The sequence below is a fragment of the Micromys minutus genome (assembly GCF_963924665.1).
Source record: "Micromys minutus genome assembly, chromosome: 4".
Taxonomy (NCBI): domain Eukaryota; kingdom Metazoa; phylum Chordata; class Mammalia; order Rodentia; family Muridae; genus Micromys; species Micromys minutus.
This window is the reverse complement of record NC_137973.1, coordinates 47,064,464-47,083,861: the sequence shown is the minus strand read 5'-3', so window position 1 is coordinate 47,083,861 and position 19,398 is coordinate 47,064,464. Positions and strand designations below refer to the sequence as shown.

Sequence of the window (19,398 nt, the reverse complement as noted above, 5' to 3'; positions counted from 1 at the left end):
GCAATAACCCACAGATGAAAACCACAGAAGGAAACTTAAAGTGTACTGAACATAGTCTGAAATTATTGTAAGCCAGTTAATTGATTCCTGATGCTGATATTTATTTTAAGTTAAGCTCAATTCACATTTCAGGATATAAATTACCCAGAGAAGTAATGTGACTGAAAACCACAACATATTATCAACTTATTTTATTTTATCTTCTTGCTGTGAGCTGAAGGAGTCTCTAGAGTACATATGAACAGGGCCTAAGAGGCTGGAATCCAATGATAAAAAATAAAGCACAAGTTGTGCTCAAACTGAACATCCATCACCCATGCACAGGATGAAGCAGAGCTTTCATACGAGTGACTGCTAACACAAGACATCTACAAGGACACAAACAGTATCCGTTTCCAGTTTGAAATGGATATTATGCGAGCATCTTCCTTTTTCTGAATTCAATGTAGAGACTCTACCCTTGAAGTTTGACAAATTTCTTTGATGGGACAATGTGTGATGTCACCACTCAGTCCCCAATTCACAGCTGTTGGTTTTTGTTGTTGTTGTTGCTCTTTTAAGTTTCAATTTAAATTAATTTTCTAAAAGGAAATATTTTCTTTAAAAAAGAAAGTAAAATTCAGCTAACAAATTCTGTTTTCTTTCTTTCTACACAACTAGTGTAACTCATTTTGAAACTGTGCCTGTAGCTTCCTCCTGCCATCCCAGGAGCCACAGCACTTATTAAACACTTATAATGTAGTTCCTGTTGCTTTCCGCATATATGTACAGTATGTGCAAAAAAGTTCTTCTGGCTTTCTTAGTTCCAACTGTTTAAAACTTCAAAGCAATGGCTTTGGTATTTTATTTCTATTTCCTTGCCCATGGTGAAGCATCTTCAGGCATACCTAACTCGGTACAGTATTGTATTCAGTAACTTTTCCTGTCTTCTATTATAGACAATGAGGTCATCAAAGAGGAAACCAGGACACGGGCGTCTAATCATTCCTACAGAAGCCATTCAAGAGCATTAGTGACTTTCCTGGTCCCTCTGCATTCCACTGCTTGATTAAGCTTCCTAAATTCTAGCCTTCAAGCAACTCTGCTGCTGAAATTCCTTCAGTGCACCCCTCTGACTTCCAAAGGGCATCCACATTCCACGCATAGAAAATCTTGTTGGCCTGGTCATGCCTAATTTTCCTCCTAGTTTCAACCCCCACTCCACCCCAGTGCATGTCATTCTGATATTCACTGTCCCAGAAATACTACCACAGTCAGCACTGTAGAAATATTAGGTGGGACTTAAAAGAGATGCACCAAACACTTTTGTCTACTCTGAGGATATGGACATATACACACATATTTATCCTTACCCACTATGTGAAAAAATTAACACTTTGCCTGAGTCAGAAGTAGGATAGATCCAATATGGTATCTTTAAAATATATTGTCTTTTTTTTTTTTTTTTTGAACATTCATGTAGTGTGCCTATACTGGCATTGTGCCATTCATATATTTTAAGGTATTTGTCTATCTTTTGATATGTATTCCAGAAGTAGTAGATAATAGATGTATACACAGAAATGTATACTACACTCACATACTCACACATACATAAAATTGTACATAACTGGTAAAAAAACACAAACACACACAGTCATGTGCACACACACAGACTATATATATATATATATATGACCAAATGAGCAAAATACATGTGAAAATATATGGAAGTATCTTTCTCTGAGTGCCGTATACTTTCTCATCAAGAAACAAGGCTTCTGAGGGTCTTCATGTTCTTCCTGTGTTTTCAAGTAGCCTCTTAGATATTCACACCATTTCAGAAGTTTGGTCCTAGGTTTCTAATCCTTTCTTTCTGTTGAATCTTTCTGCCTCATCCTAATATCACCCACTATTTTGATTCTCATATTATCTTGGCATTTCCCCCAACTTCTCCATATACTGTGAAAGCCTGTATACTATAGGATTAGAAATTCTGACTGCTTCTGAGTTTTACCTCCACCATTTAGTGCCTGTGAGGTGTGAACACAGAAAATACATCTACCACAATTTCAGAACCGGTAAAAAGGTACAAATAAAGCTCTTGACCCCAAAGACCTTTCTCCTGGATGAATTTGTTACCACACCTTAAAGGACAAGCCTTGGAAGACTGTTCTAAGGAAGCAGCACTGCCTTCTTCCTTTCCTGGATTTTTATTGACATAAAAGTGGTTGTGCATTATTAAATGGCAAAAGGCCTTCTCTGACTTGAGACATATATGCAACATAAACTGAGTATCCACCTGTAAAGACTGGGAAAGAGTTACATACATTTTCTGGTTACCTATGGCTCTTCTTCACACACTAAAGCTACTTCTCCAAGGCTTCAACAAAGTCAGTATAGATCATAAAAATGAACGTAACTATAGTCTTTTGCTTTGTTTCCTTTGGGCTTTATTTGTTTGGCTCTGGGATTTGTTGCTGTTCTTGGTTTCTTTTGTTTGGGTCAGCCTGGGATTTTATTTAGGGCCTCATACATGTTAAGCCCTCTTTGTCTGACCTAAAATAACCTATAAGCCTATCACTTTTTCTTTACAATTTCTTTTCTGGACTAAACCTTACTAATTTGAGCAGATTGGCTTTGAAGTGACACTGCTGCACAAAATGACATTCAATTTACACTCCTGCTTCTGGGTACTGCATACCTGGGAATCCAGCACAAACTATCACACAGACACACACACACACACACACACACACACACACACACAAACACACTTCTTTTTTTTCAGATGAATTTAATACACAGCAGTGATGATATCCGGTAGGCTAAGATCTAGTAAATATCTTTATTAAATGTCCACCAGAGAATCCTTCAGAAATTCTTTATTCCTTCATGAAGGTTATGTCAACCTCTTGACATGCAGTCTTCTCCCCAAGGTAACACACTCCATTGTATTTGTATAATTCTTTCAATGTGATCTGTATTGTATGTCATATTATCATTTTCTTCAGTATACCCCTAAATCCTTTTCCTTTCCCTCCTCACTCCCCCACATATTCCTCCTAAGTAAAATTTAATAAATAAAAATAATTCTTAAAAATTATAATTCTAATGTATGTATTATATGGTATTGAACCATAAGAGACAGTGAGCATATATTATAATTTACTGATTATCAACATACAGACAGTTCTCAAAATTCATGAGAGGTCTTAACAAAAGTTGTCTGCCCACTATACATGTAATTATTAACTCAATTTCTGTAGGTGACACTGTCAAAGTTCCAAGTCAAGCTCAAAAGCTATAATTTTTGTGCACAAATGTGTATATGTTAATGTGCATACCTGTGTTTGTGGCTGTGGGCACATACTTGTGTGTGACAGTGTTAGTTAACACAGCATGACTGTTTCTAACACTCCCATTATATTTTCAGGCAACATCTCTCACTAAACACACAGCTCACCAGTTGAGAGCTAAGCTGGCTAGAGGTTTAGCTCCTCCAACCCACCTGGCTCTGCACACCCTGACCCAACACAGGAGTTAAAGATAGACTCCACCATACCCAAACTGTACATAGATGCTGGTGCTCTGAAGGCTTCATGCTTGAATAGCAAGCATTCTCTTCACCAAGTTTACAACTGCAACAATGAAACAACTTTGTGTAAGCTTCTTAAAACCCTTCCTGGATCACATATCCAACTTAGCCTCCTTTTTTGAGAATTTAGTGTGATAATAATTCTTAATCCCAGAGAAAAGAAGCTAAAATATATAAATATTCTCCAAAAAAAAAAAGAACCACTACAAATAATTGCTTTCGAAAATTCCAGTTTTCCTAAGCTGTGATCAAGGTGGTTCCTGTTATCTTCTTTTACTGACTTCATTAGGAAGTTCTTTAACAGAATGAAAAAATTATAAATGGTTTGATGTTGCCAATTATTTACAACAAACCTGCATAAAAATTATGCCCTTGGTTTCTTCCTAGAACTTGAAGGTAGAACTCTACTGGAGAAGACGCACACACATTGGACATAGGACATACATGGAGGAATTAGCCAGAAAGGACCCGAAGACCTAGCTTCCATATTAGCCACTGGTGGTACATAAGCTGCCAAGGTTAAAAAAGCAATCAGCCTATGACCATGAAAACAACCAAGCAGCAAGTCTCCCATTAGTGCAACAGTTCATACTCCCTTTGTCTTGGGGGTAACCTGTTGAACTTAATGCCTGCTCCATCAGAGGGAACCCATACCTGGTACTTGAACCCGACAAACTACTGATTGCTGGTGAGGTCACAGACCTAGAGAAGGTCTCTCCCCGAGCTCATCAATGAAGCTTCTTTTTGCAGGAGGTGAATCTCACATATAAATTCACAACTGCAAAACTAAAAATGATCATCCTAAAATGACAAATATTTCACGTTTTGTTTTACATACACATGCTAACTTTTATTTTTACACTTGTGTGTTGAAATACAAATGAGCACAGAGGTTAGGTATCAGGTTAAGGACCAGGGCAGAGAAGAAGATGTCTCTATGAAGGACTGGAACATAGAGTATAGTGTTACAAAGAGAAAGGGGGCGGGGATTAGAATAGAAGAACAAAATTGGGAAGAGGATGGGCTGTCAGAGTAATAGAGGGACTAAAAAGAGAAACAACTACCACTAAAGAACATTTGAAAACCCATATGGAAACCTACTAATGTGTATATGAAATAATTTAAATGGAGTCACCATATAATGAAGGAAATAAAGCTCCAACTAGACATCTCATGGAACAAGGAAAATCTCCAGTCCCAGGAATGAGTTAAAATTTGCAGAACCATTGCCCAAAGTGCCCCTTAAATCACCCCCTTCACAGCTATTGCCAAGCCGACCTGCATACTTCCATCACCCGATGGGACGGCCCTATTGCTGAAGACAGCACTTAGTAATGTCAGAAAGCATGGAGAAGTTAATGCTGTTGCCTGACTAGAAACTTCACTTCTACTCAGTGTTCATGGTGCTGGAAGGCACTCTGTATGTATACACCAGAAAAGGGCAGTGATGATTAATATCACCCAGCTACAAACCCTATACTTTATATCAGCAACCTGAATGCAGGGTACGCTCGTGCAAATGTAGCATAAATGTTTCAGGAGGAACTGAACACTTATGGTTTGGATGGAAGGCCCACTCCATGAGATGCAGCCCATATCCAACATTGTTAAGGTGGTCAAGACACCGAGACTGGATATGTCATAACCCGAGAGGAAAACACAGGGACCCAAAACTAAACAATATGCAGAGAGAAATGTGAGAAAGTGAGTTTGGAACACTCATCTCTAGAACACACACAAACACACAAAAATTCTGTTTTGGTTTGCTTTTATAATTTAAATTAATTTTCTTCTGAGAATTTTATATGTGAATAAAATATATACATTTTCATGCCTGCCTCCTTTGTTTCACCTTCAGTTCCTCCTGTATTTCTCAGAACCTCCCTCATACTCATGAATTATTTTTTGAATAATAAATATCAATATTTTACATTTATTATCTAAAGGAACATTGGATCATTTATTAAAGAAATAAACAAATATTACACACATGCATACACACACACTGACATACACAGACATACACACATAGAGAAATCCATCCTAAATGGAATGACTTTATCAGATCCCTTCCCTCGAAGCCCCCCAGGTTGAAAAAATATTAGATCCATGCATGATGAATAACTTCAAGGAAACAATGTCTTCCAGACACTGCAGAAAAAAAATGAACTCATAGAGACTGCAATAGCATTCAAACCAGACAAAATCCCAGGACTGTGAAGAGGAAATGAACACAAAGTCTTATCCCTAACCAAGAGGCTATTTCAAATTATACCTGCTGGGAGAGAAATAAATCAGTTTTCTCCAATGAAGTGCCACTGAGTATATCAATTACACTGAGGAGTATTTGGCCAATACAAAACAGACTCTGTGTGTGTGTGTGTGTGTGTGTGTGTGTGTGTGTGTGTGCCTGTGGTGTTTTCATGTGTGCAATATTTCTATACCTCTTTAATATAATGTTTATATATTTCTTTAGATAATAAATATAAAATAATATATATTATTTAAAGAAAGAGAACTCATAAGTATGAGGGGAGGTTGCGAGAAATACAGGAGAAGTTGGAGGGAAGACAAGAAAAAAAGGAAGGCATAAAAATGTATATTTTATTTATATATAAAATTCTCAAAAGAAAATTAAATTTAAATCATAAAACAAAGTAAACCAAAAAGCATGTGCTTATATTCTACAGATACACAATGCCCCAAAGGGCTTTTTGGTGTTTTTTCTGTCCTTTGGCTTTGATATTGTCTTATTTGCAATTAATTAGCTAATATATCAATGATTCTAGAAGCTCCACTTTCATGTTCATCTTTCCCACCCCACAGCACAGTATGAAGATAAAATACTGATAGTATTACCCTTTTATTGCTGTTCTTACATATAACATTCATATTTAAAATATTTTATTTCATAAAACATATAATATTCAATTTTGCAACAGTTGTTCATTCCTGTAATCTCAGTACTTAAGTTGAGACAGAAAGAGTCCATGAAGTGTGAGGCCAGTCTAAACTATGTAATGAACTCCAGGCAGCCTGGGATAGAGAGTGAGATCATGCCTCAGTAGGAGGAGAGGGACTCAGCTAGAGAGATGCTCCAAAGTTAGAAGCGTCTGCTGCAGTTGAAGAGAACTAGATTCGAAACCAGCATCTATATGATGCATTGCAATAATCCATTACTCTGGTTCCTAGGGATTGAACGTTCAGCGTCAACTTGAATTGCCAAGACTAGCCATTCCTACTGCTAATTTGTTTGATGTGCTATGTATATGCAAGAATGGGCAGCTTATAAACAGCATCATATTGCAATATATTTCTAAAAACAATTACAATTGCAGTTTAGAGAGGTGGGTCACTGGCTGCTCTTCCACAGGTCACAAGTTCAATTCCCAACACTCACAAAGCAGCACTCAATTGTCTTTAGTTCCTGTTCCAGGGGATCCGACACCCACAAAAAGACATACATGAAGTCAAAACAGCAATGTACATAAAATAAATAAATACTTTTTAAATAATTACAGTTATTCAGTTTGTATTAATTATTCCTGAATGCTCAGGTCAATAATCATTTTAATTCACTTTTACAAAAACAATTTTATTATCATCTTAAATATATGACCATTAACACTAAGTTTGTATATTTACTTACATACTAATTTCTACAAATCAAAATAATTGTAAGTATTTTAAGGCTACACATTATAATAGCCATCCTGAAAAAACAAAACATGAGTATCTGATATTCAAACAGTGATGAGCATCAAGCTGAGAATGGCATAGACAAAAACTGTTCAGTTGATCGCCTGGAGTTTTCTGAATTTTATAATTAATTTTGTCAGTTAAAAAAATATAATCCTATTTTGAAAATCTCTTCAGAAAAAATAAACCAAAATCATCAAATGCAATTATGACCTCTAAAAATATTTTGAAAATATTTTTAATCTATTTCACAACAAACATTTTTATTTAAATAACAAAAAATAAACTATACTCCATCTCTATCCCCATTCTCATTTCCATATATATATATATATATATATATATATATATATATATATATATATATGTAAACAAAACAAAGTACTTCTTAAAAAATGAAATGTATGGATACTCCCTTAGTAGCTGTTTGTTATCCTAACTATCTAGAGATGGAGAAAATAAATAAAGCACAAAATCTTGAGTTGAATCCTAATGAAGAATGAATGGAACTTGAAGATATCCTTTGGAGTGAAGTAACCCAGTCACAAAAAAACACACATGGTATGTAGTCACTGATAAGTGGCTATTAGCTAAAAAGAAACTCAGAATACCCATGATGCAGTTCACAAATCATATGAAACCTAAGAAGAAAGAAGACCACATCAAAGTGCGGATGATACAGTCCTTCTCAGAAAGCAGAAGAAAATAATCTTGAGAAGTAGAGGGAGAGAGGGATCTAGAAGGGAGAGGGGAATGGGAGGTAAAAAGAGGGCTGGTTTAGATGGAAGGAAACAGGAGAAATACAGAGGGTTAGGAATTTGAAAATAGGCATGTAGCAGTGGGGAAGGGGAACTAGTGGTAGCTACTAGAAAGTTCCAGATTCCTGGCCCAAGAGGTTTCCAGGACGCAACAGGAAAGGAATTAACTGAAATGGAGACTATATCCAGTGGATAGGCACAGCTACTGGTTGAGGGATGGGGCTACTCACCCACCTCAAAAATATTAACTCAGAAGAGGCTTTTGTTCCAGAGAGGGCATGTTTTCCCAATGTAGGGGAATGACAAGGTAATGAGGTAGAGAGGGGGATCAGAAGGGAATGCACCTTTGTGAAGACAAATCGAGGGGGAGGGGGATGGGAGTGGGGTGGGGTAAAGGGATAAGACTTTAAATGTAAATACAGAGTATCTAATAAAAAAGAGAGATAAAATATTAATTCAGAATTCCTCTTGTCAAAAGGAAATGCAAAGAAAAAGAATGAAGCAGAGACTGAAGGAAAGGCCATCCAAAGACTACCTCACCTAGGAATACATTCCATCTGCAGACACCAAACCCAAACACCATTGCTCCTGCCAAGAAGTACTTACTGGCAGGAGCCTGGTATAGCTGTCCTCTGAGAGGCTCTGCTAGAGCCTGACCAATACAGATATAGATGTATACAGCCAAACATCTGAATAAGAATGGGGACCCCAATGTAGAAGTTAGGACAAGGACTGATGGAACTAAGGGAGTTTGCAAACCCATACGAAGAATAATAATATCAACCAATCAGACCCCATAAAGCTGCAGAGACTAAACTACCGGCCAAAGAGTACACATGGGAAGTTCCATAACTCCAGCTGAATATTTAGCAAAGCATTGCCTTGGTGGGCATTACTGAGAGGGGATCTTCTCTGTCCTGTGGAGGCTTGATGACCCAGGGTAGGGAAAAGTTATGGTGCTCAGGCAGTAGTGGGTGGGAGGTGGGGGAGAACCCTCATAAAGGCAGGAGGAGGGGCAGAGGATAGTGGTTTATGGAAGGAAAACTGGGAAAAGGGATAACATTTGAAATGTAAATAAATAAAATAATCAATAAAAATAATTTTCTGTGTCTTTATATCCTTGACAATACTTAATTTGATTTCTAGTTCTTTGAGTAAGAATATCTAAATCTAGCTGCCATCACAGCAAAAAGCCCTGGGGAAAAAATAGAGAGCTAATATGGCAATTTCAACACAGTATGGTCTTTCTAAACACATGAATAGATGGCCATTGTACTCATCAGATGAGAAAGGCTGTAGCTTTTTTGACTGTTTATTGTAAGTGTGTGAAAATGTATAAAGCTAAAGTGGTATCAAGATGGGAATTGTTAGCTGTGACACTTGGATTCTATTAACACTCGAAAGCACAAATAATTTATAACATAGGTCAAAATAATCAGTTCTACATTTTATGGAAAAGAAAATAACTTCTCCATCTTTAAATGTTAGTACTTAATTTGTTACATGGAACAGATTTCAAACCTACAGTGTTTCAAGAAGTGAGCAAACATAAAAAAGAGTTCATGAAAGTTTACTATAGCATGAATTGTGGCATCAAACAAGAAAGACAAGAAACTCCACCATGATCAAATGACATTTGAGTTAATTCTGACATCAGAGAAAGCACTCTGCCTGACTGTTTGTGCTTAACTGCATTGGAAGCAACAGGAATGTGTACAAGGAACCTAGTGCAAGAACCAACTCAGAACTGTGGAGACACAGGATAAAACAAAGCCTAAGAGAATGGAGGGCTTCAAGAGGTGAGGTCAGAGATATAAGTGTAAGGTGTACATTTTATAAAGTGTCCATGGAAACTGAATTTTATTGAACTGATTTGGAAATCCACTGGAAGGTTACATGAGAGACAAGTGATAGGATTGAAATTTTATATTTCTATTTTCCAATCAGTTTTTAAATGCACAGAAAACTAAGGTGAAATAAAGCTCTCTCATTTAAGTAACTTTGTCAAACTACTAAGACTTCAAAGTTGAGAAAATCCTGAGAAAATTCAGAGCATGAGACCCAGCCAGATAGTCATAAAGAAGCATTTGCAATCCTGCAGGTATGAGATGGTATAATCTGGGGGTAAAAGATGCATTACTGTGTCAGATTCTGGATACCCTGGGAAGAGAGAGTATACAGTAGTAGGAATGAGCTGTGTGTGGGCTACAAAAGAAAGGGATCAAAATCCAAAAGGCAAGTTCTGAGAGTTTGATTTTTGTTTGAACACCACAACTAATTACATTGCCATGAGCTGAGAAATTCAGAAGACGACAGACGGACAGGTTAGGAAGACAGTGATTCAGTTTAGAGAATACAAAGGCTGGACTAGCTTCAATGTACAACAAATGGATGAGAAGGCAATCAAATTTATAAACCTTAACTAAGGACAGAGATACAGGTTAAAAAACAATGGTAGGAGTTGAGAGTCTACCAATATCATACAAAGCCATTTAATTAATAATATAGTTATTTTAAACAATATGAATATAACTTCATCTTCAGGAAATCATTGGAATGTAGCAATTTTTTAATAAATACTTTGGTTTTTAAGTCAAAGTGGGACTAAAAGTACAAATTATCAGAAATTAAAAAATATATCATAATTGTGTGCTGATTGGATGCTGTGGGTGACTGCATGAAAAATCTCACAAGATTTAGAAATTTTAACTACGTGTCTTGCAAAGGGGTTTTACAAATGTCTAGGCACATTTGCTTAAACTATTCCCTTATAAAATAAGATTATTAATTTATATATTTATAGGTGCATTGTGAATACAACTGTATGTGAGGTGTGATTTTAAAATAAATCCATTACAGTTGAGAATCTTGGGTGACAACCAATTCTCTGATGTCCATGTGCTGATATATAGTATTCATGGGCCCTGAAAAAATTAGCTAAAGTTAAAGGGTTTTGTCTTTTTTTTAATTACATGAATTTATACAGAATACAAGATTATCAATGAAATATTAGCAAAAGCATATCCTTAAATTCTCATATCCATTAAAGAAAGGTGGAGACAAGTGTATTTTTGGAGTTTCTGGCCAGCCTAGGCTACTTGGAAAGAGACCCTTGGGTGGGGATTCAAGGCTGAGATTGGTGTATCCTTGGAAATAATAGCTTAGGGTGTTTCCTTATGCACAGACAGACACAAACAACAAAGATTTTTTTAAAAATGTTGACATGGTAGTACATATCTTTAATCAGAGCAATTGCTAGACAAAGCTAAAAGGATCTCTAAATTGGAGGCCAGCCCTATCTACATTGAGAGTTTCAAGTTAGTAGGGATACATAGAACAACCCTGTCTCCTAAAAGAAGGAAAGGAGAAAGGAAGGGAAGGAGGGATGGCGTAGAGGAGGAGAATGAACAAAGGAATGAAAATAAAAAATAAAAGAGGATGGTGAATAGAAAGAAGGGTGAGGAGGAGGATGAAGAGGAGAAATATAGTCATTACTGATACCATTACATGAGAAAGTCCTCAAACTTTAGCTTCACATGACTAACAACTAAATTTTTATCTTGTTTCAGTCTTTGAAATGGTGGAAGAAGATACTATAAGCCAGACTGTGAATATATACATTCTATCTGCCTCCATGATAGACAACAGGAACATAAATAATCTGTATCAGTTACTGTTTATACAGCAACTGCTGAAAGAAATAAGGAATTTCAGAATAATGATAGTGTTTCAATTTTTGTTCTTCTTTTGTCTTTTTCTGCATTACTCTTGTTGGTAACATTCAAAGGATCTCTTTGGCTTATCTGGGCAGACCCTTACACACTGGAGGTAATAAACCAGGTCACAACCATCAATTCCCTGAAAAATGACTTAAGCTTCTTGGTATAGATTAGAAGAAGTAACAGTCACCGAGTGCCATTGTTAGCTGAGTAAGCCAATCAGAACATGAATCTAACAGATATTGTTTATTAAATCAGTGGGAGCCGAAATCACAGCTCCCAACAACAATCATTTTAGGTTTCCCGAAACTTTGTGATTTAGGTTTGCACAAAGAGTAAGAGCACTAGACTTTTATCATTAAACTAAAATGTAAGGAGAGGAGAAATTTGATTTGTAAGACAGTAGTTTAGCAAGAGCTCTGTTTAGTTCCCTATAGAGGCACTCAGGTATTTATACAGTTGAACTGGTATAAGATTTGCACATTAATTTTAGGCATCAGTGCACCATAATCAAAACAAAACAAAACAAAACAAAAAACCACAGGAAATATTCATTGAAATAGGCAAGACAAATGCTAAGACTTTAATACAAGACCATGCCTGACACTTGAGTAGACAATTTATGATTACTTGCTGATTTCAGTCACCTCACAAATAGTCTGGGTCTTTTATGTCAGTTTATTCTGGAGAAATGCATCATAATGAGGAAATATTCTGTATAAAGTATACCCAACACAGCCTGGTATATAACAAGCAAGTATGCTGTGTACATTCTCGCTGTTATATGAGCCAGAGAATATGGAGAAGAGTTTTATGTGTCTGTGATATTGGAGTTAAAGCTTGAGACATAAAGCATGAGTGTGTCCGTGATGCATAAGAAGAAAACAAATAATTTCGAGAACCAGATCCATAACAAGGAGAAGAAAAGCAAGAGCCTTACCATGGCACAACTGTAGGGTCAATGAGGGTGTGATTGGAACGATGAGAAAAGATCTATCATAGGCTGGACACACAGGGCTACTCTATACAACACTAGTCATTTAGACAGTAACTCTAGTTCTCAATGAAAATAAATCACCATCAACATCTCAAAAGAACTATGACAGCAGACAGTAGGCTGTGCTCCTCTGTCAGACTCCAGTCTACCTAGAAAAGGCAAGCACCAGTTTTACTGTTTTTCTGCAGAGACTAAGATCACCAGGTACGAAAATGCTGGTAGAATTCCTACCAGCCTTGTCCAAGACTGCAACTAGGGCTCTTTTTGGCAGTCATTCTCTCAGGAAGTTGTATGTGAAATCACAGTGAGGAAGCAGAGCCAACCGACACATGCTGTCTAGGGTTCGCTCCCTGAAGCCCGGATGTCAGTTTACTAGGGAGACAGAGGAAGGAAGCTTCTACTGATACTCTGTGAGCTCAGGTTCTGTGAATAGGGACCTTCATTTGCTGAACAGTCCCGGGGCCATTCAAGAGCAATTAAATTTGGTTAAAATAAGAAAGAAATGCTTTTTAAGGGGGTGGGAAAGGAAAGAAAAAAGGTGGGTTTGAGGCGATTGCATAAGTAGATCGTGCTAGGGCACTTTTACACAGGTTTGTTTAGTTCTCATTTGTCAAGGTGTATTTAAGCTGCTCTCTTACTCTGAAATCCGATAACCTTTCTTTTCTCCGAGTTCTTTCTGCTAAACTAATAGCACTGTCTCTAATTCCACACGCAGCAAGCAATGAGTTTGTTTTACCAGATAACAGTAGGTCTGGTGATCAGCCAATGTCTAAAGAACCATTAGCCAAGTCAGTAGTAAGCCAGAGACTGCAACTGATCGATAGATATTACTCTCTAAATCCCTCTAAAATTGTCTTTTCATTTTCTCTGCAAGCTAGTATTGTTCATGTTATCCTGGCCCAACTGAAAATTAGAGAATAATCTTATAAGAAACCTCTTACCCTTACAAATCAAACCATACTCCTGTTGTGAAAGGAGAAGTGAATTACTAGGTGCATTCTAATAATATAGACAATTATAAATTAAAATAAATGCCATATATTTTTAATTAACTTGCAAGGAAAATGAAAAGTCTCAGTTTAGGGAGGATACAGGAAGTGACCCTTAATTTCACTTAAATAGATTGAAGAGGGTTTTTTAAGGAAGGTTATGACATTTCTATTTATAACCTCTCTCTCTCTCTCTCTCTCTCTCTCTCTCTCTCTCTCTCTCTGTGTGTGTGTGTGTGTGTGTGTGTGTGTGTGTCTGTGTCTGTGTCTGTGTCAGTGCATCCTCTTTATTAGGAAATAAAACTACTATGATTTGAAAATATTAAGAAAAAAAGCTAGCAAGCAGAAGAAGGAAGGAAAGAGGGAGGAAGACAGAGAGGGACAGATAAAGTTGCCTCTTCCACTTAAGCCTAGGTCACATTTTCCCAGTAGTAAATGGGGGAAGTAAAGGCAGAAATGCAGAGCAGCCCTCAGCTTGAATACTTAATGGTTAGGTGAACTGCCTTTAATTACTTCTCCATAGGTGACTGGCAGGAGAAAAGCAGCTCACATTCGATACAATAAAATTCTGCCTTCGAAGTACCTAAAAATAAATCAGTCAAAAATTTAAGAGTTAAGACTACGACCCTCATATCCCTAAGTACTGTTAAATAATATTACAAAAACTTGATGGCTCCTTCCATAGTAACAGCCACGGGTCCCTAGGAACATTAATTCCTGAAGAAAAGGACGACCCGTCATTCCGAAATATGCTAGCTCTTGAAGATAGTATTTCTTGAAGTTAATGTAGTCTTTTCTTATGTGCTAACAATTACTTATGTGACACTAGACACACACAGTACAGCAGACATCATCAGGCCGAGTTCTTCCTTAATTAACTGCACAGTTATTCCCAATGTAAAGGCTTCTTCTGTAGTTTTAAATATTTTACCAATCCAGAATAAAAACTTTCATTTGACTCTTAGCTACCATATTCTCTTATTTTTGAAATCAACTGTATATTTAGAAAATGATTGACATGTATGAAAGTGCAACATAATTATTCTGACACATAAATAAAAGCCTTATGATGTATACAGTATATATTATATGATTAGAATTGTTAGAAAGAGAACAGAAATGACATATCTTCATTGGAATATATATACATATATATACATATATATTACACATACATGAACATGCATATATATATATATATATATATCCTTGGGCTATTTATATTTTGAAATTGTGTCTTCTCTTACTATTATTTCTATTACTATCACTAAATACTATGTCTTCAACCAGTAATAAATGTACACAAAAATTTTAGAGTCAGTTGCCCTTTCTACTCCAATGCTGGTAATCGGGTGTTTACTTCACAGGGTGAAGTAGCAATGTGTACATGATCAAATGACAAGACACTGCTTTTCTCCAAACTCAGAAAATTGAAATTTTAACATGCATGCATGTTACCTGATTTTCTTACAGTATCATATCAAATTCCACTTTGCCAATGAAAACCCCAGCACATCACATGGACTTGGCCATGTGATCAAGTTTGATGTATATAAAAGAAATGTATCTCGATATTATATGGTTCCATCCTACTCACTCAGAAAATCTTTTACAATATTTAAGTTCCTTCTGAGAAGGATTACTTAAAAAGCACCATTTTGTGCCTCTGTTTCCTCTTGAGTAAAATGAATAGGAGGACTGTTAGCATTTACTGCAAATTCTAACCCTAGAATTCTCAGGAGAGAAATTTTATCTGAGTACTTTTTACTCCTTTAAATAAGTCAGCCTGTTTTAAAAAAAACACTTGAATTCTTTTTAAATACACCATGATAAACAAACTAGAGCCTTAAAAAATTAACGAGACTAAAATTTGTGTCAGAAAAGAAAACTTTAGAAAATAAATTCCATCCACACAGTACAAAACTCAGTGGTGTTTACTTTGCTGTGTTTTAAGAATAATTTAAACAGTGTTGCCCTTTGATTTTACTCACAAGTTCAGAAAAATAAGGAATCAAAAAAAAAGACAATAAGCAATCACAGTCTTTTTACATATATTTCTCATTTCTACATAAACTTGTTTCAAACTGTTGTAAATTTCATACTACAATACTAAACAAAATTGGCAGTCTATTAAAGAATCCTTGTTAACTAAATAAATATACACTATCCCAACTAATCCTTGATATGTAACCCTGGCCAAAATGGTTTCACTCACGAGCTCTTACATTTTATTAAAAACCACAATATTAATTATTCTACCAAGTACTGCACATATTCGCAAGAACATATCTACTATTTTAATTACTCTAATTGCTGAACTACAGAGACTCATCTGAGTTCCTCACAGGTTGAATCAGCACACTCTGGGAGCCAACACCATTTCTCCTGCTGATCCCGGGCACTCAGAACAGCGCTATGCGGCCCTGTCTACTCACTGCTGGCAAGCCATTCAAATTCCTCTTAGAACTTACCAACAGTTTACAAGACACATTTGGCTTAACAAGTAAAGGCAGAAGGCCATTATAATTAGTTAGTTAGTTTGTTTGTTTGTTTTAGTTCAACTAGGTATTATGGGTCACAATATTAAGCTTTAATCAGTTTTTCTTGAGACTGTGATTTCAAGCACACACAATAAAGTATGTATTTTAACACAAGCAAAGATCAGTCACTGTAAATCTCACATAAATCCCAGGTCCTGTTTATGTAAGTTATGTACTAATTATGCAGACACTTAATCCCTGAATTCCTGAGGTGAAGAATAGATAGGCAAATATATCAAACAAAAGTTGATGTCAATGTACCCTTTAAATAACAGCATTTCTCAGGATCGCTCTCTCTTTCCTTGTGTGTGTGTGTGTGTGTGTGTGTGTGTGTGTGTGAAATCATAGTAGAGACTGTGTATTTAAGTATTTCAAGTTACTTTAGATTTTCAGAATAAAATAATATGTGAAATCAACATATTAATTTATGTCATTAATCCATTCTCTTCCAAAAAATCCACAAAAACCTTCTTCTATGCATTGTTTTTAAGAGTCTAATTTCATTATAAAAATTATGAAATATATTATAAAGTTTATGAGTGTTCCAATTTTATATGGAAACCAGCCCATTTTAAATTTTCTTCTGGTTAAGCCACACACCTTTGGGAAACCCATTAAGTCAAGAGAACACTAGAACACCAGAGTAAGATTCCTGCATTTAGAAAGCCGTGTTAAATTTCACTCAGCCCTTTAGCTATGGTCCTAAATACTAGAGACAAAGTCAGTTTCTCTTTCTGTGGTGGTTGGGGATTTGAGAGGGTGTTTCCCTTTTAAGCATTTACTTACTATTATTTCTGTTATGAATTTTAATAAGTATAAAGAATGAATGCCCAGAAGACTGAGTTATTTAAAAATAGTGTTTTCCACTATGTAGTGAGTACCTGCCAACTTCATAAAAATAAACACCCAGATCTTGCCAGGAAGCTATCTGATGACTTATACTATTTTCAAACTACTTCATTAGGAAGAACATGGCCTATGCTTCACCTTTTCTCACACTCTTTAGCTTTATACAATAGGAAAAGTTAATTTGATTGACTGGAAACCCTAGTAGGGAAAAGTAAATATCTCGGGGAAGAAAAGGCATTCAGATAACCAATGTATGGGCAATCACTGCAGAATGCCTCAGATTCTGTACCCTCAAATAACTGTCACTAGAATATTCGTATGTGCCCGTGTATGTGGACAAGCTGGGATTCTTCCTTAGGCAAGTGAGGCTGTTTCAGTATCACCAATAGACTTTCCTTTGCGGTAGAAAACCAGCAGAGGGCAGAACTGCTAACCAAACGCCCAACCCAACAGGCGACAGAATCCCAAAACTTAAACTGCCAACTTTTGAAGTAGACTACTTTCAAAGATGCTTATAGTTATCCTTGAAGTTGAAATGAATCAATGTAAATTAGCTTAAATCACTGCAAAATTCGAACTGAGCCCCTCTATGGCACAGGGTTACTAAAGCTCATCACAAGATGAACAGCCTATTCCTGGGGAGTGTGAGGTCCAGTGTTAGGGCTAGGCCTCCTGATGTGCTAACTCTGTCCTGGGAGCGCTTCAGACATGGGCATCAAGACCAAAGGCCAGGCTCAGATTTCTACTAAAGCTGTGCTTCCAGAGTTGGGTTGGCATTTCCAACCCATTCACTCCTACCCTCCCTATTCCCCTGCTTCTCTCTGCAGTCCTGACAAAGCTGGTTTTCTACTGTGAATTGCTAAGGCTCACCAACTCAAAGGGCTTTCTCCTGCCAGCCGACTCTACAGCACCTAAGGGACCGCTGCAGCCAGATGCCTTTTCGGGAAAGGGCGGGGGCAGGGGAGGGAGGAGGCAGGCAGAGGGAGGAGTGAAGTCGCTCTCCCTCCTCTGGTACTGACAGGGCTACAGTCAGCTACACAGGTCTGGCCATTCAATATTTGGTAGTGCCACGTAGGAACTTTTTCTTACCTTCCTCCTCCCATCCCGGGACCCCTCCTCTTCCTCCCAATCCCTAGTTGTCCGCCCCCCACCCCATTTGCTTGGAGACTTTCATCACCCTTCAAGAGAGCTGTATATCCAACCTGCAAGAAGAAGCTGTTTGAGGGGGGAGAGAGAGAAGTAAGGATGAGGGGGTTCCTGTAAAGGAGGAAAGGGGCTAAACATCTAGGGGAAACTGCCCCCCCCCAGCCCCAAGCAGTTCTGAACTCCACTTTATCATCTGTGAAATGTGTTCCACTGAGAAGCATTTCAAAATGCCACACACAAACTGCTTCCAATCTTCCAGCTCCATCCCCCTGGTTTCTCTTATATCCCCCAAAGTAAAAACAGCCCGTGTGTTTCACTTCCTTGCAGACAAAGAAGTTTATCACGGTTCACTTTATACGCTTTCTCTGTATTTTCTCCTCAGTTCACCCTTCAACAGATATCCCCTTTAGAATCCGAAGATACCCAAAGACTTGTTCAAAGGACAGAGGACTCTGAGTAAAGACTGTTGCCAAAACAAAAGCTTTGAACAACTACTTTCCTGTTCAAGGTAATCTTTTTTTTCTCTTTTTTCTTTTTTCTTTTTGCAAAGAAAATGAAAAGGGATGACGGGCTCCTACTGGGAGGCTGACAGATCTTTTTCCTGCTACCTATCTCCTAGCCCATTACTGATCCGCCTACATCCATCTCGCTGTCTCTCCAGTTTCCACTCTTAACCTGCTAGCAGCTACAATCTGGATTTTATTTAAAAGAAGTGGTGGGGGAGAAGACAAGGGGGAAGGGCCCCAAAGGAAGAAAGCCTGGTGGCAATGTCCCACCTCCCCAAAAACTTTCTTTTTTCTACTTACCTCCTCTGACCTCTCTAGCTTGGAAGAGAAAAGTCAAGGCGAGGGCTGAGATGGTGAGATCCCAGATCCACCGTTTCGTTTTCCACCTGGACCAGGGCTCCATCTCCAAACCCGGCGCTCACAACTGTGAACCCCAGGAAATTGCCACTGCAGACCAACTTCGTCCCTTCAAAGGTGTCGCCTACGTTTGCTACACAGCCATCCGGAAGGGAGAGGGAGTAAAAAAGTCAAAGGGTTCTAATTTTTTTTTTTTTTTAATTTGATGGTTCGCTTCCTTCCTGTCTCTCGCCCCCTCCTCTCCCTCTGGGGTGGCCCCGC

The 19,398-nt window shown here is 37.4% G+C and overlaps 1 protein-coding gene across 4 annotated transcripts in view; it reads right to left on the bottom strand.

Moving 5' to 3' along the window:
• Positions 1 to 19,183, bottom strand: part of COL11A1 (collagen type XI alpha 1 chain) — a gene marked incomplete at both ends in the record, with an annotated part of 178,684 nt that extends 159,501 nt beyond the window's left edge. For all 4 annotated transcript variants that reach the window (XM_080916365.1, XM_080916367.1, XM_080916364.1 and 1 more), the window contains one exon: positions 19,081 to 19,183. In XM_080916365.1, the coding sequence (XP_080772491.1) occupies positions 19,081 to 19,183 (103 nt within the window). The remainder of the gene's footprint in view (positions 1 to 19,080) is intronic.
• Positions 19,184 to 19,398: the final 215 nt, after the last annotated feature.